Source organism: Salvelinus sp. IW2-2015, linkage group LG18 (genome assembly GCF_002910315.2).
Source record: "Salvelinus sp. IW2-2015 linkage group LG18, ASM291031v2, whole genome shotgun sequence".
NCBI lineage: Eukaryota > Metazoa > Chordata > Actinopteri > Salmoniformes > Salmonidae > Salvelinus > Salvelinus sp. IW2-2015.
In genome coordinates, this window is record NC_036858.1 from 16527568 (window position 1) to 16552082 (window position 24515).

Sequence of the window (24515 nt, forward strand, 5' to 3'; positions counted from 1 at the left end):
CTGGTGACAGACAATGCTGCTAACATGAAGGCTGCTTGGTCWAAATTGGAGGAGTCCTACCCTCACCTACCCTCACATCACGCCCATTGGCTGTGCTGCTCATGCATTGAATCTGCTCCTCAAGGACATCATGGCACTGAAAACAATGGATACACTCCACAAATCTAACCATTTCCTTGGCTCTCTTGTAAAGGGTCTTCAAGTTATAGCAGCAATCTACCTCATCAAGCAAAGTGAGAAGAATAAGAGCACCGCATTGAAGCTGCCCAGCAACACTCATTGGGGTGGTGTTGTCATCATATTTGACAGTCTCCTGGAGGGGAAGGAGTCTCCAAGAAATGGCCATATCACAGTCTGCCGATATGGACAGCCGCATCAAGAGGATCCTCCTGGATGATGTATTTTGGGAGAGAGTGGTAAGCAGCCTGATATTCCTGAAACCTATAGCAGTAGCCATTGCATAGATTGAGGGAGACAATGCCATCCTGTCTGATGTTCAGACTGCTTGCAGATGTAAGAGAAGAAATCCATACTGCCCTGCCCACTTCARTGTTGCTCCAAGCAGAGGAAGCTGCAGTTCTGAAATACATCAAAAAGRGTGWAGACTTCTGCCTGCAGCCCATACACGCCGCAGCGTATATGTTGGACCCCAAGTATGCTGGCAAGAGCATCCTGTCTGGTGCAGAGATCAACAAGGCCTATAGTGTCATCACTACCGTATCTCACCACCTTGGCCTGGATGAGGGCAAGGTTCTTGGCAGTCTGGCAAAGTACGCTTCCAAGCAAGGGCTTTGGGATGGAGATGCAATATGGCAGTTGTGCCAACATATCTCATGAGCCAACTGGTGGAAGGGACTTTGTGGATCTGAGGCTCTTTCCCCTGTTGCCTCCATCTTCCAAATCCCACCAACATCAGCCGCCTCAGAGGGCAACTGGTCCTTGTTTGGGAACACACACCAAAGCACGCAACTGGCTGACCAATACAAGGGTAGAGAAATTGGTGGCCATCCGGGCAAATTTGAGTCTTTTTGCGCCTGACAACAAGCTATCCTCAACAAGGTAGGAAAGTGACTGAAGATTAGGCCTCAGAGTCTGATGTTAAAGAATTGGACATTGAGGAGGTCCAGGGAGAAGACATGAAGCCTGAGAGGAAGACAACCAAAGCATTAGTTTCTAGACTATCATTTTACAGATGTATGTTAAACATTTTTTGGTAGATGCGATGGGTCATTCAATATTCCCTGTTGTTCAAAGAAATCATCCCATGTGAAGTGACTCTTCAACTAKTTTAAAGTAAAGTTTGTAACTAAATGTTTTTATTTCTATTGGAAGGATGTAATCATTTCCAATTATGTCTACTTATGATAAGGTAAAATATTTATYTTTCTGTATGGTAAATATATCCAGTGCAAAAAACATCTACAGTTAAATGGTATTAATATTAATTTGCTTATATTCCCACGGAAAGTTTCCACCTCACAATTATCCCCAAAATGTGCYACCCTAGACGTGGATCAGAAAACCAGTTAGTATCTGGTGTAACCACCATTTGCCTCGCACTTCTCCTTCGTAATGAGTTGATTGTGGAATGTTGTCCCACTCCTCTTCAATGGCTGTGCGAAGTTGCTGGATATTGGCAGAAACTGGAACATGCTGTCTTACTGAGCATCCCAAACATGCTCAATGGGTGACATGTCTGAGTATGCAGGCCACTGGGACATTTTCATCTATCAGGAATTGTGTACAGGTCCTTTCAACATGTTTCATCTGCCCGGTACAGTTGAAACCGGGATGGATTCATCCATGAAGAGCACACTTCTCCAGTGTGTTAGTTGCCATCGAAGTTGAGCATTTGCCCATTGAAGTTGGCTATGATGCCGAACTGCWGTCAGGTCAAGACCATGGTGAGGACGACGAGCACGGAGATGAGCTTCCCCGAGACAGTTTCTGACTGTTTGTGCAGAAATGATTTGGTTGTGCAAACCCAGTTTCCTTAGCTGTGTCTGGCTGGTGTCAGACGATCCCGCAGGGGAAGAAGCCGGAGGTGGAGTTCCTGGGCTGGTATGGTTACACGTGTTGTGAGGCTGGTTGGACGTACAGCCAAATTCTCTGGTACAGAAAGGAACATTCAGTTCTCTGGCAACCGCTCTGGTGGACATTCCTGCAGTCAGCGTGCCAATTGCACGCTCCCTAAACTTGAGACGTCTGTGGCGTTGTGTGACAAACTGCTCATTTTTAAAGTGGCCTGTGTAATGATCATGTGTGTGATGATCATGCTGTTTAATTAGCTTATTGATAAGCCACACCTGTCAGGTGGATGGATTATCTTGGCAAAGGAGAAATGCTCACTWACAGGGATGTAAACACATTTCTGGGGCCTTTTTATTTTAGCTCATGAAACATGGGACCAACACTTTACATGTTTTATATCTTTGTTCAGTATATCATCATGAGTCATATAATGCCTGATAAGAGCAATCAGGAAAACCAACACTTTGTATTTTCTTAAATTAACACAAAAATAAAGTGCAATATGGGTTTGAAATCAATATGTTAACATGGCTGACATTGCATAGGCCTATGCTATAAGGTTCTCTTACAAAGAGAGAAATATGCACTTGTGTGACTCATAAAGGGGGCATGTCTGTAGCACGTACTTCTCATTTCACCCTCCGGGGTAATGTGATGGGCTGTCACTTAAGAAGCCCTGGAGGTCCATCCACCTGTAATTAGCACAACACCTGGTGTGTTGGCCAATTCATTGACAACTTCTGCTTTAGCTTGCTTATAGAGCGGGTACTGCTTGTTTGCTGAAGTCAGTGTGAGAGAGCGAAGTTCGTAACGTGGCACGAGCACTTTCACAAGGTGCTGAAACCCCCCTATTCTTCTCAAGCACCGAGAATGGGCACATATCCGCGGCTATAAGCATACCTATCGCTCTCGTAATTTTCTTAGGCCCGATAAGAATCGGCTGCGAAGGGCTGCTTGATTGCAGAGGGGAGGCGTAGTTATTTTTTGCTCTGGTGCAAGGAATACTGGGGTGATAGGCTCTACTTGTTTTAGCGGAATAGCCAGAAGAGAGATTCTGCTCCGATTTTCCTCGTGGCATACAACAGTGTAGGCAGCCTATAGGCCTAGTGTGTTACATCTATTATTTATTCATTCAGGTTCAAACTGAGATCCCAAAACGGTTTTGTATGAATGCGTGTACCGTTACACCCCTACAATCTGTAGATCATGTCATTTTATCTTCTTTGCCGATGCTGGCACTCTAATCTTTTAAATACAGTATTTACCCACTTTCTCTCACTCTCTTTTTCTACCCAACCATCTTTCCTCCCTTGCTACATCCATCCCTCATCCCCCCTCCTCCCTCAATCCCTCCCTCACCTATCAGTACGTTTATCATCGAGAAGCAGCCGCCCCAGGTGCTGAAGACCCAGACTAAGTTTGCGGCTACTGTGCGCCTACTGGTGGGCGGGAAGCTCAACGTGCACATGAACCCCCCGCAGGTCAAGGCAGTCATCGTCAGCGAGCAGCAGGCCAAGGCCCTTCTCAAGAATGAGAGCACCCGCAAGTGAGACGCCACACACACACCCTCTGACAGGCATACACACTTACAGACACACACAGGGCCATAGCCAGGGTCTGAGTTTTGGTGAGGTCCGGATGGGGGTGGGGAGAAATATTWGCAGTTTTTTTAAAGCTTATTTCCTGCAATTTTACACTTTGCCATGACTTATGCCATGTTAATATATCTGAGAGTGACAAGAAATTGTGCACTGCATGCCCGGTCTATAATTCAGCCATGATTACCTCAAGTGTAGATAGCTGGCTAGCTAGACGACCTAGACTAATTTACCAATTACATTTTTTAAAGTGATTTGTTTAGAATCGCGCCGCAATGGATAGCTGCCGTTTTACGGTCTCCTGACCAATTCTGCTTTCTTTTTTTTTTGCACTGATTTTTTTGTACATAATGTTTCCGCCGTTGTTTCCTATGACCGAAAAGACCTGGACATCAGAACATCGATCACTAACCTCGATTTGCATCACAGGAGGTTGGATTATTAGGAACACCTGCTTTTTCCTGTACACACTGACTAGGTGAATCAAGGTGAAAGCTGTCATACCTTTATGGACGTCGCCTGTTAAAAACCACTTCAGTCAGTGTAGACCGGTTAAAGAAGGATTTTTAAGCCTTGAGACATCGTTTATTTATGTGCCATTCAGAGGGTGAATGGGCAAGACAAAATATTTAAGTGCCTTTGAACGGGGTATGGTAGTAGGTGCACCGTTTTGAGTGTGTTAAGAACTCCAACGCTGCTGGGTTTTTCACACTCAATGAACCTGATTGTGGAAAATGTATGCTCAGTTTGTTGTGCACGGTATTGCGGTACCGCGAGCAACATTTTAGCAACAGACTTATGTGCTAGCTGTCTAGTCTGTGTATTATAAATGTGCAATGAGCATAAAATAGATGCATAAGGAATTGGCAAATCGTTCTCATTCTGAGAAATTGCATCTTATCCAGGTAGGCCATTTGATTTCAACATCTAAACAAAGTGAACTATCTATCGTTCAAACAGTTGGAGACAGACAGGAGGGTGTATTCATAACAGTTCAACTGTTCTACCTTGTTAGCAAAGCAAATAGATCCAAGTTGGCTACACTTTAAATATAAAGATTAGCTGGCTACTCACTGGCACTGGGCTTGTGCTTGAGAGATTGTTTGAGACCTGTGTTAACTTTCTATAATGCCTGCTACCAGAGTTGGTCATTATTGTTGGATGTGCATTGTACATGGATGGTTCTGGTTAGATTTTTAACAAAAAGGGCGTATTCATAGACATGAAAGCCAGATCAGTGAATATTGCAAAAAAGCAGGTTAAACTATTTTGATTAAATTAACTTATTTGTGGGTCTTATGGTTGAAGGATTATATTTACTCTAGGTATAATTTTACAAGCCCTGAATTCATGAATCATTCCTGGATGTTTGAAATGCAGTGTATTGACCTTTTTTTAATTGTCCAACAAAAACATCTGGTGTCTCTTTACCACCGCTAACCGATGCTGGCACTAAGACCACACTCAACGAGCTGTATAGGGCCAGAAACAAACAGGAAAATGCTCATCCAGACGCGACGCTCCTTCTAGCATGTCACCTGTGCAACTAGAGGATACAAAAGTCCATTGCCTTTACTCATTAGTCAGTGTGGAGCTGCTGGACGAATGACAAGTCAGTTTGTTTGTCTTGTGTAGGTAGTTAGCTAGCTGGCTATGCGATCATTTGAATGATACATAATACAGCACCCCCCCCCCACCTGCCCTGGGTGGATGAACAATGTGGACTGCGGTGTGAGGGGTTGAGAGATGCCCGCCTCATAGGGGACTATTTCTGACTACTGCCGAGGTATGGTGGTCTTTCTGGTGCTTATAGCTACCAAAGCATCACCTAGATGGGTGCTACACTTAGGTAGTGGACTATCCAGCCTACCTACAGAGGAGGAGGAGGAGGAGGAGTCAACTAACAAGGTGCTTGATGAAGAGCTACAACCCTGTCTAAGTAACTGAATGATGCTGCTCCCTTGCTGTGCCATCAAAGCTCCTTCCGCTTAAGATAATGCCAAGCCTTTCTGAATTGCCTTGCTGAACAACTTATCAGAAGTTGTGGAAGACCATCGCTCAAGACCTGCCAGATCTCTACATTTGTTTTGTTTGTTTTTACAGCGTCTTTGAGATTCTCTTTTGTAATGAAAAGCACTATATAAAATAAATGTATTATTACACCACACAGAATCGGATACAAAGTACTCCCTCACCCTCCATTTGGCAAATCTGACCATAACTCTATCCTCCCGATTCCTGCTTACAAGCAAAAACTCAAACAGGAAGTACCAGTGACAAGCTCAATACGGAAGTTGTCCGATTTAAGCAGATGCTAAGCTACAGYACTGTTTTGCTAGCACAGACTTTAACATGTTCTGGGATTCAGCCAATGGAATTGGCATCATTAAGTGCATCGACGCCGTCGTCCCCACAGTGACCTTACGCACATATCCCAACCAGAAGCCAGGGATTACAGGCAACAGCCGCACTGAGCTAAAGGCTAGAGCTGCTGCTTTCAAGGAGCGGGATACTAATCCGGACACTTATAAGAGATCCCGCTACAACCTCCAAGCCATCAAACAGGCAAAGCATCACAACAGGACTAAGATCAAACCCTACTTCGCCGCCTCTGATGCTCGTTGGATGTAGCAGTGCTTGAAAACTATCATGGATTCAAAAGGGAAACACAGCCACGTGCTGCCCTGTGATGCGAGCCTACCAGACGAGCTAAATGCTTTCAAAGCTCGCTTCGAGGCAAGCGACACTGAACCATGCATGAGAGAGCCAGCTGTTCCAAATGACTGTGATCACGCTCTCCGTAGCAGYTGTAAGACTTTTTTAAACAGGTTAACATTTACAAGGTCGCAGGGCCAGGCGGAATATCAGGATGCGTACTCAGAGCATGCTCTGGAAAGTGTCTTCACTGACATTTACAACCTTTCTCTGACCCAGTCTGTAATACCTACATGTTTCAAGCAGACCACCATTGTCCCTATGCCCAACAACGCCAAGGTAACCTGTCTACATGACTATCGCCCCGTAGCACTCACATCTGTAGCCATGAAATGCTTTGAAGGCTGGTCATGGCTCACATCAAGGCCATCATCCCAGACACCCTGGACCCACTCCAATTCGCATACTTCCTCCACAGATGACACAATCTCTATTGCACTCCACACTGCCCACTCCCATCCTGACAAGAGCTCAGTGTTCAACATCTTAGTGCTCTCAACTCATCACTAAGCAAAGGACCCTGGGACTGAACACCTGACGGGCTGCCCCCAGGTGGTGAGGGTAGGCAACAACACATCCGACATGCTGACCCTCTAACACGGGGTGCATCAGGGGTGCGTGCTTAGTCCCCTCTTGTGCCAGGACAACTACCTCTCCCTCAATGTGAGCAAGACAAAGGAGCTGATCGTGYACTACAGGAAACGGAGGGCCGAGCACACCCCCATTCACATCGACGGGGCTGTAGTGGAGCGGGTTGAGAGCTTCATGTTCCTCGGTGTCCACATCACTAAGGATCTATCATGGTCCACACACACCAAGACAGCCGTGAAGAAGGCACGACAACGCCTCTTACCCCTCAGGAGGCTGAAAAGATTTGGCATGGGCCCTCAAGTTCTACAGCTGCACCATTGAGAGCATCTTGACTGGCTTCATCACCGCTTGGTATGGCAAATGCTTGGCATCCGACCGTAAGATGCTACAGAGGGTACACCAGGTGGTGTCAGAGGAAGGCCCTAGAAATTGTCAGAATCCAGCCACCCAAGWCAGACAGTTCTCACAGCAAGCGGTACCAATGCACCAAGTCTGGAACCAACAGAACCCTGAACAGTTTCTATCCCAAAGCCATAAGACTACTAAATAGTTCGTCCGGGTAGCTATTTGCTTAGTTAAATAGTTATCTGKATTGACCATTTGAGGGAACTTTTTTTGACTCAAAACCGTAGCAGCAGCATATGTGATATCTATCAAATCCAATTTTGTCACGTGCTGAATACTACAGGTGTAGACCTTGCCGTGAAATGCTTACTTACAAGCCCTTAACCACTGTATTTGTAGTAATATGTACATACAGTTGAAGTCGGAAGTTTACATACACCTTAGCCAAATACATTTAAACTCAGTTTTTCACAATTCCTGACATTTAATCCTAGTAAAAAATTCCCTGTTTTAGGTCAGTTAGGTTCACCACTTTATTTTAAGAATGTGAAATGTCAGAATAATAGTGGATAGAATTATTTATTTCATCTTTTATTTCTTTCATCACATTCCCAGTGGGTCAGAAGTTTTACATATTGGAATTGAGTGTATGGTAAGCATTGCCTCAATTGTTTAACTTGGGTCAAACGTTTCGGGTAGCCTTCCACAAGCTTCCCACAAAAGTTGGTTGAATTTTGGCCCATTCCTCCTGACAGAGCTGGGTAACTGAGTCAGGTTTGTAGGCCTCCTTGCTCGCGCACGCTTTTTCAGTTCTGCCCACAAATGTTCTATAGGATTGAGGTCAGGGCTTTGTGATGGCCACTCCAATACCTTACTTTGTTGTCCTTAAGCCATTTTCCACAACTTTGGAAGTATGCTTGGGGTCATTGTCCATTTGGAAGACCCATTTGCGACCAAGCTTTAACTTCCCTACTGATGTCTTGCGATGTTGCTTCAATATTTCCACATAATTTTCCACCTCATGATGCCATCTATTTTGAGAAGTTACCAGTCCCTTCTCAGCAAAGCACCCCCACAACATGATGCTGCCACCCCCGTGCTTCACGGTTGGGATGGTGTTCTTTGGCTTGCAAGCCTCACCCTTTTTCCCCAAACATAACGATGGTAAATATGGCTAAACGGTTCTATTTTTGTTCATCAGACCAGAGGACATTTCTCCAGAAAGTACGATCTTTGTCCCCATGTGCAGTTGCAAATCGTAGCCTGGCTTTTTTATGGCGGTTTTGAGCAGTGGCTTCTTCCTTGCTGAGCGGCCTTTCAGGTTATGTCGATATAGGACTCTGTTACTGTGGATTAGATAGTTTGTACCTGCTTCCCCCAGCACCTTCACAAGGTCCTTTGCTGTTGTTTTGGGATTGATTGTTCACTTTTCGCACCAAAGTACGTTCATCTCTAGGAGACAGAACTTGTCTCCTTCCTGAGCGGTATGATGGCTGCGTGTCCCATGGTGTTTATATTTGCATACTATTGTTTGTACAGATGAACGTGGTACTTTCAGGCGTTTGGAAATTGCTCCCAAGGATGAACCAGACTTGTGGAGGTCTACAATTTTTTTTCTGAGGCTTGGCTGATTTCTTTTTTTTTTGTCATGATGTCAAGCAAAGAGATACTGAGTTTGAAGGTAGGCCTTAAAATACATCCACAGGTACACCTACCAATTGACTGAAATTATGTCAATTAGCCTATCAGAAGCTTCTAAAGCCATGACATAATTTCTGGAATTTCCAAGCTGTTTAAAGGCACAGTCAACTTAGTGTATGTAAACTTCTGACCCACTGAAATTTGTCATAAATTATAATTGAAATAATCTGTCTGTAAACAATTGTTGGAAAAATTACTTGTGTCAAAAAATTACTTGCCAAAACTATAGATTGTTAACAAGACATTTGTGGAGTGGTTGAAAAACGAGTTTTAATGACTCCAACCTAAGTGTATGTAAACTTCTGACTTCAACTGTATCTACCTCAGTTACCTTGTACCCCTGCACATCGACTCGATACTGGTACCCGTGTGTATATAGCCAAGTTATACTTGGTCATTGTGTATTAATTAATACTTTTTTTATTGTGTTATTACTTTTCTATTATTTCTCTATTTTCTTTCTGCATTGTCAGGATGGGCTTGGAGGAAATAGGGACAAAAGTATCTATAAGCATTTCACTGTTAGTCTGCACCTGTTGTTTACAAATGTGACGTAGAAGATTTGATTTGATATAGGAGAAAAACTGCTAATGCACAACTAGACTTCGAAATTGCACCTTGTGTATTCAAACTTTCCAACAATAAGTTAAAAGCCCTGATTTGAGTTCCTAAAAAAATGGGGGGGGGGTTTAACTGCGGTCCGGACCACGGTGTCTTCATTGTTGGCTACGGCCCAACACACACACACACACACACACACACACACACACACACAAAATGTGAAACTTCTACTCAGTCCAATTCTTGGGCCACTACTGTCACCCGCAACCAAAAGTTGACAAATATACACATTTGTACATAAACACACACGCACAACAGTTTGACAGATTTATTTCTCTGTCTGTGTTGCAGTGATAGCAGTGGAGAAATTCTCAACAACAACTGTGTGATGGAATACCACCGGACCACAGGAACCCTGAGTGCTCACTTCAGGAACATGGTGAGTTAGGATAAATATGCACCGTCGCGCAGTTTTTTTTAATGTCAAACATGTACGTGTGTATTAACCCTTTACACCGTTGGGAATTGGCCAGAAGAAATATGAAAAGCCTATGCATAAGCTTGGTAGCAATTGAAAGGGAACAATTTGGAGATTACGGGAGCATTATTAGACCAAAGTTGAGGATACAACAGTTCACCTCACACAAGACTGAATCCAAACATTACAGAGTTGATCTTATGTGCATTTTACATTTACTGTACTTTTTGCTGCATTTGTTGATAACGAAATCTGAAAATACATTCGGTAACATGATGAGAATATACCTGCAAAGTGTGGGGTAGGTGCAACATAAGACCAAAAAAATGTCAAGAAGAGCTCCCCTATGTGCWGTTGAGGAACTAGAGCGAGCACACTTGTAGTTTTGTTTGGAACACAGCCCTGCATCACACAATTACTGTTTACGGTATATCTAAAAACGGGCCGTTTTATAAATCGCGATCTGAGGTGGGCATCATTTGAAAGCTTGTTTTATTGCCAACATGACCAGCTAAGTTCTAAAAATATGATCTTAGTGTTTGGGCTTTCACACAGCAATTCGGGTAGAAATGAGTCGTGTGTGTGTTCCGCAGCTCATTTTCTTGACAACGGACAAACCGGTTCATTCTGTTCAGAACAACACAGGGTTGTGATGCCATGTCATCTTGTAACTGTACATCAGACACGGTGATCATAAACGTTGGAACTGTATGTGTTATGGGAAAGGGGAAGTACACATTTGGACTCAGGTGCTTGCCTTGCTTGTATGACATCACAAGCAGTGTTTAATATAATCCTCAATGTCTCATCTTTCACAATACATAGTCCTCTTAATTTAGTGTTTCCATCTCTCAAGACAACAAATGTGCAAAGGTTGTCCAATTTAGCAGGAGGGATGTTGGCAAGTTCTTGTTGCGAGCGGTCCTCAAGTTCAGAACGTCTGTCAGTCACAACCCATAAAGTGCTTTGAAGTGCAGAGCCTAAGTTTTACTGTACAGCCAGCCCGTTCCAAMTTAGGGGCTTATCAGTGCCCAAATCGGCCATTTTCAACCTATAAACGGGTACGAGTGTAAAGGGTTGATACGCATGTGTGAATTGGAAATGTGTTMTTTTTTTGCATATCCCAACTCCCCCTGAGAAACCCTCGGAGAGTGGGGTCACGGCCTGGGTCTGCCATTATCAACGGCGACCCTGGAGCTATTAGGTTTAAGTGCTTTGTTCAAGGGCATGTCGACAGATTTTTCACCTTGTCAGCTCGGGGATTCGTTACTGGCCCAACACTAACCGCTAGGTTAGAATGATTTATACTTATAAATACAATTACATTACTGATGTATTGTAATTGGATTTAATTGGCATTTTACTCCAAAACCTTTTGTGGTTTTGCTAAAGTGTGATATGTACATGTGGTCAAAATGTTAGCGTTTGTAGCATTTTTGTTGTTGTGGTCGATAAGCAGAGATTGTGTTGTGGTCTCTCCTGTGCTGTGTAGTCCCTGAAGCGGATCAAACGGTCGGACCGTCGCGGGGCAGAGTCGGTCACAGAGGAGAAGTTCACTGTCATGTTTGAGTCTCAGTTCAGCGTGGGGGGCAACGAGCTGGTCTTCCATGTCAAGGTTACAGGAAAATCCACTTCTAGAAACACCAGAGCCCAGTTTGTCAAAACATTTCATCCAGATCAAAATAATCCTGTGTTGTGTTAAATTCTGTGTAGTCTGTGGTTGATGCKGTTTTTAAGACAAAGAGATGCGTATCTCTAACATACCTCATCATAATGCTATTACAAAGATCATGTTATATGTTACCATGATATTTGGTTGAAATATTGTCCGCGTCCTTCAATGAAAGAGGAACACAATTGAATGGGGCAACAGGATTGAGACAACACAGGATCATTTTGATCAGATTTGATTCATTGACATCCATTCTGTAGTGAACTTTGAGTAGGATGACTTAAATTAGTCTAATTTAATCAATTAATGCAGTCAGTGTAACTTTTATTTAAAAAAATAAAAAATAAAAATCCCCCCCCAGACGTTATCTCTCCCCGTGGTGGTGATAGTACACGGTAGTCAAGACAACAATGCCACGGCAACGGTCCTGTGGGACAACGCTTTTGCAGAGCCGGTGAGTTTATTTGCCTTTTACTGGAAGACACTTTGCATTACACCCCTTTTGCACGTCCCTTATCTGCCGCTGTAGTTTATCTAAGAGTTGAAAAAGCTCGGAACAACTCCTGTATATATCATTCTTATCTCTTTTTCTCTCTTTCCCTGATTTCACCCCCCCTTTTTTTTGCTGTTCCAACCCTCTTTTCCTCTCCCTCATACACACACTCTGCTTCCCGCCTCCATCCCCCCTCCCCCAGGGCAGGGTGCCGTTTATCGTTCCTGACAAGGTGCTGTGGCCGCAGCTGTGTGAAGCCCTAGACATGAAATACAAGGCAGAGATGCACAGTGCCCGCGGCCTCTGCGACGACAACCTGGTCTTCCTGGCCCAGAAGGCATTCAGCAGCGCCAGCATAAACCCAGAAGACTACCGCAACATGACCATGTCCTGGGCCCAGTTCAACCGGGTACGACCGTTTTTGATTAGACTTTTAGATTGTTTTACCACTGCACTGACTACTACTACCGCAACATGACCATGTCTTTGTCCCGGTTCAACCAGGTATGACTGTTTTTTTCTAACGACTACTTTTTACTGACTACCTCCACAACCTGACCATGTCCTGGCCCCAGTTCAAACATGTTTGACCGTTTCACCGCTGACTACTACTGCGACATGACCATTAAACCACTGGAATAGGGATGTTTCCACACAGACTTAAAGCTGGAATCCACGATGACGAAACGGCCACGTCCGTTTGCGGTATTACAACAAAAGTCATTTTACTGCAAACAACTTTTTTTTCTCTTTTTTTTCTCTTGGTCTTCATTGCACACACGATTTTAAAGATCACTATGTATTGTGATTTAGTTGACCATTCTCAACAACGCTCCTCAGCTCGGCAACAATAACAGTGGTGGTGGGGGCGGCCAGGAACGCCGTTTCACCCTACTGCGGATTCCATCTTTAAGACTTTAACAGCAATACCTGTGTCGAAATAGTATTTGTAATAGAAAGACAACCAATGGTATTGTGAACCCAGGTTTGATTATCTATGCTATCCACAGGAGAGTTTGCCGGGGAGGAACTTCACTTTCTGGCAGTGGTTTGACGGAGTCATGGAGCTCATGAAGAAACACCTGAAGCCCCACTGGAATGACGGGTGAGAGAGGAGTGCTTCAATTCAGAGCTTTTCCATTAGTGGCTGTGTGGCCAAATTCTCTGGACGCTTCTTCCCTATAGCTTAACAACCGTACCTTTTGCGCCCATGCGGGATTATCTACTTTACACAACAACAACAAAAAGTACGTACCTCCTGCTCGCTTTGCTACCGCTTTCCCTTTCTTCCTGTTCTCACTCACCCCGCACATGATCGGCCGTCTTTGTCTGGTGTACAAACTTTGACTGTAGAGTGCCTTTCTCTGTTGTAAGCTGTCTGTAATAAACGACAATCGAATTTACCGCCCACACACATTGTAACATCTGTGGGACGGGGCGGTTCAATTCGCTCGTGCAGCCTCAGCTTTTTCCATTAACCCTGTTATTAGACAATTGTTGATGAAAGGAAGGAGTTGAATAAGCAGCCTTTTGACCGTGCTCTTATTGTGAAAATGCGTCTTTAGAATTGTGCCATGAAATAGGGCAACGTGTGTGTGCTTGTTTTTGTTTTTTTACATATTGTGTGAGTGCTTGCGTGCACGTTAACTTTCATACTGTGTGTGTGCGCGTGTACTGCGTACGCAAGTGTGTATGTTTACGTACTGCGTCTTCATGTTACGCAGGGCGATCTTGGGCTTTGTGAACAAACAGCAGGCCCAGGACATGCTGATGTCCAAGCCCAACGGGACCTTCCTGCTCCGCTTCAGTGACTCTGAGATCGGGGGCATCACCATCGCCTGGGTGGCAGAGAACCCTAACAAAGCAGGTACTGTACTCTACTAACCACCTAGGAGTAAGCAGAGTGTTTTCGGACCAAAACATGAGCCCATGCATGGTTGTCCACATCGTGTGATGGAGTGTAGGTAATGGAGGCAGGAAGAACGTTGTTGCCGATTTATTCAGTTGGTTGACAAACGGCTAACATAACGTAGATGCATATGATCTTAATATGTGACTTGATGTAAACATTTTTAGCTGTAAAGCTGTTGGAGCAATATGTAGAAATGGTTCCACCATTTCCTGGTTTCTAAAATGTTCACCAGATTCTTAGTTTGTGACAAAATAAGCGGTTCCCGAACTTTTCCCTTCCAGGGACCACCAAATTACCTTCAGAAGCTCTTGAGGAACCACCATTTGCATAGTCAGATTTTTGTATAATTAAAAAAAAAAAAAAAAACATCTTGCCGGTCAAATTTGGTCCATGTTAGCAGTGAATGTAAAAATTAACGGCTTATTGTTATAAACAATTTGCGTTGTGAAAACCACCTGCAGGAACCAGGTTGAAAACCACTGTAGAGAATCATTCTACCATCAAAACCGTTTTGAAATATGTTTCAATAACGAAAAATATACAGTACCAGTCAAGTTTGGACACACCTACTCATTCAAGGGTTTTTCTTTATTTGACCATTTTCCAAGTTGTAGAATAATCAAAGACATCAAAACTATGAAATAACACATATGGAATCATGTAGTAACCAAAAAAGTGTTAATCAAATCAAAATATATTTTAGTTTTTTCAAAGTAGCCACCCTTAGTATTGTGTAGCGCTTTCCACACTCTTGGCATTCTCTCAACCAGCTTCACCTGGAATGCTTTTCCGACAGTCTTGAAGTTCTCACAAATGCTGAGCACTTGTTGGCTGCTTTTCCTTCACTCTGCAGTCCAACTCATTCCAAACCATCTCGATTGGGTTGTGGTTGGGTGATTGTGGAGGCCAGTTCATCTGATGCAGCACTCCATCACTCTCCTTCTTGGTCAAACAGCCCTTACACAGCCTGGAGGTGTGTTTTGGGTCATTGTCCTGTTGAAAAACAAATTATAGTCCCTCTAAGCGCAAACCAGATGGGATGGCATATTGCTGCAGAATGCTGTGGTAGCCATGCTGGTTAAGTGTGCCTTGAATTCTAAATAAATCACTGTCACCAGCAAAGCCCCCCCACACTATCACACCACCACCTCCATGCTTCACGGTGGCAACTACACATGCAGAGATCATCRGTTCACCAACTCTGCGTATCACAAAGGCAATTGAAACCAAAAATCTCAKATTTGTACTCATCAGACCAAAGGACAGATTTCCACCGGTCTAATGTCCATTGCTCGTGTTTATTGGCCCAAGCATGTCTCTTCTTCTTATTGGTGTCCTTTAGTAGTGGTTTCTTTGCAGCAGTTTGACCATGAAGGCCTGATTCACAGTCTTCCCTGAAGAGTTGATGTTGAGATGTCTGTTACTTGAACTCTGTGAAGCATTTATTTGGGCTGCAATTTCTGAGGCTGGTATCTCTAATGAACTTATCCTCTGCAGCAGAGGTTACTCTGGGTCTTCCTTTCCTGTGGCGGTCGTCATGAGAGCCAGTTTCATCATAGCGCTTGATGGTTTTTGCGACTGCACTTGAAGAAACTTTCAAAGTTCTTGAAATTGAAATGTTGACTATGTCATAAGTAATGATGTACTGTCGTTTCTCTTTGATTATTTGAGTTGTTCTTGCCATAATATGGACTTAGTCGTATTTGTTAAAAGACCATCTACTGTTACCCACCCCTACCTTGTCACAACACAACTGATTGGCTCAAACGCATTAAGAAGGAAAGAAATTCCACAATTCCACATTCCACATGAACTTTTAACATGGCACCCCTGTTAATTGAAATGCAATCCAGGTGACTACCACATGAAGCTGGTTGAGAGAATGCCAAGAGTGTGCAAAACTGTCAAGGCAAAGGGTGGCTACTTAGAAGAATCTCAAATATTAAATATATTTTGATTTAACACTTTTGGTTACTACATGAATCCATATGTGTTATTTCATAGTGTTGATGTCTTCACTGTCTGGTCGTACACAAAGCTACTTAATGGACTTTTTAGATATTCTCTGTCGCCTTAGTCCAGGTCTCTCCCTCAAACAAATTTGATGTCAATTTAGCCAGATTAGGCTCATTGAGGTTGAAAGGATATTTTTATATGATCTTGTTCTCCAGGGGAGAGGCTGGTGTGGAACCTCATGCCGTACACCACCAAAGACTTTTCCATCCGCTCACTAGCCGACCGCATCAGTGACCTCAACCACCTCATGTTCCTCTATCCCGACCGGCCCAAGGACGAGGTGTTCTCCAAGTACTACACCCCTCCCCTCTGTACGTACCCTCCTCCTCATCCTTCACCTTAGTTATTTTTGTTTCTTAAATAAGTTATCTCAAATTTGTCTGTTCTCATTTTCTCTCAGCAAAAGCAGTGGATGGCTACGTCAAACCACAGATCAAGCAGGTTGTGCCAGAGTACGTATACTGTCATGCATATAACCATTTTTTTACTATTTCTAAACCCACACACTGAACTGATAATACCCAATTCCAAATCTGGCACAAGCCTCTACCCTATCATATGGCGATTTGTAATTGTGAATTCTTTTCTTTGTTTTTCTTTTGGTTTTTGATAGACTCATGAAGCATTTCTAAGTTATATTCTTCAATAATCAATGGGTAAATACCCAAAATGTAAACGGCTTCCCAAATCCCAGACTGTAGCTTTAATGTGATTGTGCTTCCTGTCCTCCCTGTAGATTCACTACTCCCAACCCTGAGCCGTCCAGTGGGAACCCCACCTACATGGATCAGGCACCCTCCCCGTCAGTGGCTCACCCCATCAACTTTGCAATTTTCCCTCCCATGTAAGTACACTACAGATGGGAATGTATCAATGTACAGCAGTGACTAGTCATTAGATGACATGCAGTTCCCTCTAAGCTGCGTGCGTGCCCGGCTGCCCACCTCCCCCCACGACTGTCGCGCAGAAGAAATACCAGCCRACGCAGAGATGCGCAAGATTACTCCGTTAGTTTACACTATATATTTATATCAGCGTTTCCCTCTAATATGGGACTTGTGATTGAATCAACATATCACCAACCCTTTGAAAGCAACAAAACAAATCTAACTTTGCAAGATTGGGTCAGGGATTTTGTTGTAGGTAGAGCGCACTAGAGGAAAATTATGGCAGGTAACCTACGAGTGGTATTTTCCCGTATCCCACCGTCGCTAGTGGGTGTGCTTATCAGATCAAAGTGCAGAGTCGAGTGTGCACATTTGTTGATATTTGCAAGTTATTAGCCCATAAATCTATAGATGTATATCTGTAGATATATTTAAAGGTGTGTATGTATAATTAAAAACTACAAATGTATGTTTTAAGTAGGAATTGGTTTGAAGCCGAAGAATAAAATAAATTCACATGAGCACCCAATGRGTATTTCACTCATGCGCTACCAAGGTTTTCCAGCACACAGCTTTGACCTACTACAMTAGCTATGTTGGTCTATTTTACTTCCAACCATGTGTAGGCAGGTTGCTTAGGATTCAAACATTCTCAAACAGCCTAATTCATACTCTTCAGCGGCATAATGGACTTTACAGTGACCTGCTATTAAAATAATGTTTATCATTAGACTATAGTGTGCTACYAAACCTTGGCAGCGCATGGGTGAAGTACGCATGTGAATTTTCTTTCTTTTTCGGTTTCCGACCAATGCCTACTTATCATTTAAAGCTTTGTTTTTTGCTTTTATTTTCCTTGCTTTTTACACCGCAAGTTGTTTATGCAACATTATTATACAACATTTATAATGCAGCACAACACAGAAATACTGTAAAGTGAGAAGGGAAAAAAAACATTGACAAATGTCAACAGAAATAATGTAGTTAATTATAATTAGTATTAGAAATAATTAGTATTGCTTTAATATTAACAGCTGATTTTCCAGAGGGAAGCGAAAAAACAGAAACCTATATGGACTAAACTGGGAAACATTTCCCTGATCTCTTAACAAAACAATCGAGCAAGCTCCTGGAAAATACACAAATAATCAACATGTAGCCTAACTATTTACATTTATTGACTGTCAAATTAGTTGGCTCGGAGAGCAAGGCATGAAGTGGCACAAACTGCTCGGTGTTCTGCGCCAGCAGAGGGCCTGTGCTACTTCTCCCCCTGGCATCCTAGTCATCCACCTCGGTGGAAAKGACTTGGGATGCACCCAAGGAGGCGGCAGATGTGCGGATTTAGAGGTGGTCAWCCGATTGTTTCCCGGTACAAGTACGTGGGCAAGATCACTGGGGAAGCCAAYCCAGGGGCTTYTTACAACCTGTGTTGTGATAAATGCGTTGTTTGCTCWAACCTGTGAATTCATATGCCACTGGGATATATAGGCCTCAGGCCGAGACCATAAGAAGACAAGTTAACTTCTCTGATCTACGGATACCGAATACGGGTTCACTTTCCTAAACAACCGCTGAATTGCAGGGTGCTAAATTCAAAAATATTCCTTAAAATATTTATAATCATGCAATCACAAGTGAAATATACCAAAACACAGTTTAGCTTGTTGTTAATCCACCTATGGTGTCAGATTTTGAAAATATATTTTACAGCGAAAGAAATCCAAGCTTTTGTGAGTGTAGCTTTCAATGCTAAATCAGCTAGCCCCAAATTAGCATGGTCACGAAAGTAAGAAAAGCAATAAAATTAATCGCTTACCTTTGATAATCTTCGGGTGTTCCCACTCACGAGACTCCCAGTTACACAACAAATGTTKTTTTTGTTCGATACATATTACTTTTATCACAAAAAAACGCCATTTGGGTTGCGCATTATGATGAAAAATCAAAAGCCGTGTTCCGTTCGACAAATCCCAAAAAGTATCCGAAATGGTCGTAGAAACATTTAAAATGTTTTTTATAATCAAACCTCAGGTTGTCTTTAACAAACATAATCGATAATATTTCAACCGGACCATAACCTATTCAATAAGAGACAAAAGGAAAATGGGGAGCCCCTCTCTCTCGCGCAGGAAATATTCGGAGGACACCTGACCTCGTTTGAAACATCTCGCTAATTTTTCAAAATAAAAGCCTGAAACTATGTCTAAAGCCTGGTCACAGCCTGAGGAAGCCGTTGGAAAAATAATCTGGTTGATACCCCTTTTAAATGGAGGTTAGAGGGGAAAGGAAACAAAGATTGTTAATCCGGGTTAATTTTTCTCCGGATTTCGCTTGCAGAATAAATATTATTTTTCTGACAGACAATATTTTGACAGTTTTGGAAACTTTGGAGTGTTTTCTATCCTAATCTGTAAATTATATGCTTTTTCTACGATCTGGGCCAGAGAGAATTTCCGTTTACGTTGGGTACGTTATTTGAAGGGGAAAAAACAATTCTGACCCCTAGCGCTAATTAATCTAACTGCACTGTCCAATTTACAGTAGCTATTTATAGTGATAGAATACCTTGCTGTTGTTTGAGAAGTGCACAGTCATGAACCTAAAAATGTATTAATAAACCAATTAGGCACATTTGGGGAGTCTTATATAAGTTTGAACAGAAATGCAATGGTTAATTGAATCAGTCTAAAACTTTGCACAAACACTGCTGCCATCTAGTGGCCAAAATCCAAATTGCGCCTGGGCTGGAATAAATGGAATAATGTTTTATATTTTCCMACATTCATTTCACATTTCCACAAACTTCAAAGTGTTTCCTTTCAAATGGTAGCAAGAATATGCATATCATTGCTTCAGGTTCTGAGCTGCAGGCAGTTAGATTTGGGTATGTCATTTTAGGTGAAAATTGGGGGGGAAAAGGGGTTAAAAGGTTTGCTTCCAACATTTTCGGACTACTAAAACAGCTGTTGATTTAGAACCAGAGTTACCGCAAGTTGCAAAGAAAACAGGAGCTGCCTCCACTATTCCAACACCATTTCAACATCAAATCACCTATGCTTAGTCTAATACAGTGACAACTTAAAAATACCAAAAGTTTTTGTCCAATCAACTATAAGCTAAATATGTTGTGGCTGTACATGGCACTGATTTCTGTGTGTGACTCACTACTTGTAGAGGAACGCCAGTACCATCCTCTTTCATGTTGCTTTCATATTGTACACACGTTTAGATTTTGTTGTCCTAGGCTACCTGGCTAAATTGCTTGATCGCTAGCCTAACTTCATTTCATGGGCAACTATGAGCCAGCATGTTAACATTAGCCTACTACATATTGAACTTCAATCATCTAAGGCCAGGTTTATGGCTAGATCAGAATCGTCATTATAATCATTAGCCGGTACGGAGAATTAAGTAAAACCACAAGTCCAAATCCCGATCTTCATCCATGGCTAATTTAGGAATTGGACGATTTTAGCCACTGGAGGACAACGACACAATGACATTTTCTGTCAATGACATTTTACTTTTATTGTGATTGGTGTGAAGTCAAATCCAAACTGTCTTCCCTTGACACTTTTTTTTATATTTTTTGGTACTCCAGGACCATTCAAAGTTGAGCTCACTCAGTTTAGCTCAACACTGATTGACTATTATTTTCTTATCAAAGGAGGCCAAATGCTCGCTGGCTTCCCTTGCTATTGAATTCAATGCTATTGGGGGGGGGGGGGGGGGTTCTAAGCTGACATGGAATTATTTTAAGATGGTCAAACTGTGGATCATTTAGCTATTTGATATAGAATTTTAGGAACCCTTTAGGTATAAAACATATTTTGAGGGGATAAAATATAGAATTAGGCTTTTAGCCCATAGAAACACATTGAATAACACATTCATAAATGGCAAAAAAGTCAGTCAAAAAACAAATAATAAGGAACAAGGTTTTGAAGRGTTTGTCCTATATCTAGGAGATATGAGAGCTCAGGATATTATTATTTTTAAACATATTTAACCTCTTTTTGGGTAGGCACAACTGCCTCCATACTTCCATAAATGTTTTATAACCAGTACCGGTTACCTTCAGACAAGTCCCGTGACACTTGTGGGAGTCGTAGAGCAAAACATGAGTCTCCCCTTTCCATGGAGTGGTCATAGTAGTTTTCTTGGCTAAACCTTTTGGACGCTACAGATGTTTTCTTCTGAWGACCGATTTTCGGGATGTCTCATGGTCTGATAAACGCCTCCGTTGCTCGGCCACCTTCCACTGCAGAGGCGGAAGGCCCGCCATAGGCAGATGGGGTGGGTTGAGACGCAGCCCATGCAAAAACATATCTCAAGCTTAAATTGACGCATTTTGATGGGGATTTTTTTWRATTTTACACCGGTGTGTAAATCGACTCCAGGTGTTTTAAACCTGTTAGGGCTGCAAGCCCGAGGTCGGTACACTTATGACAACATCCAGCTCAAGTGCAGGGCGCGAAATTCAAAATCTATTTTTTTTTTAATATTTAACTTTCACACATTAACAAGTCCAATACAGCATTTGAAAGATAAACATCTTGTGAATCCAGCCAACGTGTCCGATTTTTAAAATGTTTTACAGCGAAAACACCACGTATATTTATGTTAGTTCACCACCAAATACAAAAGAGGACAGACATTTTTCACAGCACAGGTAGCATGCACAAAGCCAACCTAACTAACCAAGATCCAACCAAACAAACCTAGAAACAACTTCCTCAGATGACAGTCCTATAACATGTTACACAATAAATCTATGTTTTGTTCGAAAAATGTTCATATTTGAGCTATAAATCAGTTTTACATTACTGCTACCATCATAGCTACAGTCAGAAATAGCACGGGAGTAGCCAGAGTAAATACAGACACCAACGTCAACTACCTAATTACTCATCATAAAACATTTCAGAAAAATATATGGTGTATAGCAAATGAAAGACAAAGATCTTGTGAATACAGCCAATATTTCCGATTTGTTAAGTGTTTTACAGCAAACACAATATAGCGTTATATTAGCTTACTGCAATAGCTAACACACAACAGCATTGATTCCAAGTAATCGATAGCGATAGCACAGTTCGACAGATATATGAAATAGCATCCCAAAATGGGTCCTACTTTTGGTGATCTTCCATCAGAATGTTGTACAAGGGGTCCTTTGTCCAGAACCGTCTTTGTTTGGATCCAGAACGAACTCTTTCCCTCTTGAATTAGCAAGCACACTGGCCATGCGGCGCTAACCTCTCCTTCTTGATCAAATTCATACAACGCATCACGCCTAAAGTCCCGAATAAATTTCAATAATATAATTAAACTATATTGAAAAAACATACTTTAGGATGATATTGTGACATGTATCAAATAAAATCTAAGCCGGAGATCATATTCACCCATAARGACGGTTTTCCAGAAGGCGATTCCAGGTCCAACTTCGCGCCTTCGYAAAAAATWWTWATGGCGGACCTCTCATTCCAAGAGGATGTATTCAATCCCAGAACAAGATAATCAACTCATTTCTGCTCTCACTTCCGCTTGACACCCAGGGGAAGGTGTATGARGTGTTTCTATAGTCCCAAGTGACATGCCCTTTTATAGACAAGCTCTTGAACAAAGACCTCGCTTTTGGAAATCTCACTTCCGGATAGGAAATGGGCTGCAGAAAGAGTTCTGMTTCACTTYGAGAAATAATTCAAACGGTTTTAGAAACTAGAGTGTTTTCTATCCAATAGTAATAATAATATGCATATTGTACGAGCAAGAATTGAGTACGAGGCCGTTTGAAATGGGCACCTCTTTCCAGGTTAAAAAAAAGCTGGATGTTGCCTAGGTTAAAGTCTAAATGTTTGAATGCTTTCCGAATGCACTGTAAATAGCTATTTCCATGTGCAAATGTTATGGAATGCATTTGGTTTTACTGGTAGACCACTCTGCTAGGCCTACATTATGCTCAAATAGCCACAGTAGCCTATTTGGCCACTATATTAAACTAACCTCCGTGTTTACGGTAAACACACGCTGGAAGTTTCTCACAATGTTGAAGTTTCTGCTCACAAGACCTGAAATTGACTTTGAGACGATTATTGTAAATGTATTATTTAACAATTTGGATGATTTTATATCTATATTTGGCTCCAAGTATCAATTTATTATTTTTTTCTAATGCAAAATATATATATATATACACACCCACACATTACCAGTCAAAAGTTTGGCCACACCTACTCATTCAAGGGTTTTTCTTTATTTGTACCATTTTCTACACTGTAGAATAATAGTGAAGACATCGGCTATGAAATAACACATGGAATCATGTAGTAACCCAAAAAGTGTTAAACAAATCAAAATATATTTTAGGTTCTTCAAAGTAGCCACCCTTTGCCTTGACAGCTTTGCACACGCTTGGCATTCTCTCAACCAGTTTCACCTGGAATGCTTTTCCAACAGTCTTGAAGGAGTTCCCACACATGCTGAGCACTTATTGGCTGCTTTTCCTTCACTTTGCGGTCCAACTCATTCCAAACATCTCAGTTGGGTTGAAATCGGGTGATTGTGGAGGCCAGGTCATCAGAAGCTGGTTGAGAGAATTCCAAGTGTGCAAAGCTGTCAAGGCAACGGGTGGCTACTTTGAAGCATTACACAGAAACGCCAATATAAACTGTTATATTCTCTCTTGAAATCTGAAAAAGTCAGATGGGAATCAAAATCCCTACCCTTGGCTTTCAAGGCTAGCACACTACAAACTGTACCAGAAGCCCAGTCAATGCTTGCTTAGTCACGGGTTTCTTAATATGTTCGTTTTTCGGAAGGTTGCAACCTACAAAGCATTGCAGATTGAAATGCCCTTAAAAGAGCTGACTTGATTTCTAGGGCTGGGAATTGCCAGGGACTTAACAATAAAATATTATCACGGTACTGCGGTGCCGATACGTTTTATAGATTCTATATGTATCACGATTCTATATGTATTGTGATTCGATACTGCAATTTTTGCGAGTCGATATTCCAAACATTGCTCACTATATGTCTGCTGCAGAGGGACAATAGAGAGCCATGACAAAACAAGTGTTGATCAGTCTTGGAGATACAGTAATGGGTTAAACTTGTTGGCTCACCTTTTTCTTTTAAAGAGAACGAGATCTAATGAGAAATACTGCCTAGCAAATCAATACTTGGAGTCACAGTATCTATATAAAACCTGAACACAATTATATTGCGACACAATACTACCCTCAAATTCAACTCTGGACTTCAAATTGCATTTTTTCATTGTTCCTCTCTAATCAGGGACTGATTTAGATGTGGGACACCAGGTGGGTGCAATTAATTATCAGGGAGAACAGAAAACCATCAGGCTTCGGACCTCGTAGGGTAAGAGTTCAATACCACAGCCCTACTATATAGATTATTTCCCCCATCACTAATGATTCCTTTTCTCTACATGTCCGGCTTTTGGTACAGATATTCTATCAGATATCGCACAACGTTATGCCTTAC

At 42.2% G+C, this 24515-nt stretch overlaps 1 protein-coding gene across 4 annotated transcripts in view; it reads left to right on the top strand.

Annotated features, from left to right (window-relative positions):
* The window catches only part of LOC111977867 (signal transducer and activator of transcription 5B), a 41114-nt gene that overhangs the window by 10803 nt on the left and 5796 nt on the right, over positions 1-24515 (top strand). For 3 of the 4 annotated variants that reach the window (XM_024007623.2, XM_024007625.2, XM_024007624.2), the window contains exons 9-18: positions 3398-3577; positions 9894-9981; positions 11513-11635; positions 12054-12146; positions 12388-12594; positions 13196-13290; positions 13910-14052; positions 16269-16424; positions 16514-16565; positions 16850-16957. In XM_024007623.2, the coding sequence (XP_023863391.1) occupies positions 3398-3577; positions 9894-9981; positions 11513-11635; positions 12054-12146; positions 12388-12594; positions 13196-13290; positions 13910-14052; positions 16269-16424; positions 16514-16565; positions 16850-16957 (1245 nt within the window). Of the gene's footprint in view, positions 1-3397; positions 3578-9893; positions 9982-11512; positions 11636-12053; positions 12147-12387; positions 12595-13195; positions 13291-13909; positions 14053-16268; positions 16425-16513; positions 16566-16849; positions 16958-24305; positions 24390-24515 lie in introns of those variants that run through there. The other variant, XM_024007626.2, reaches the window with a different exon arrangement.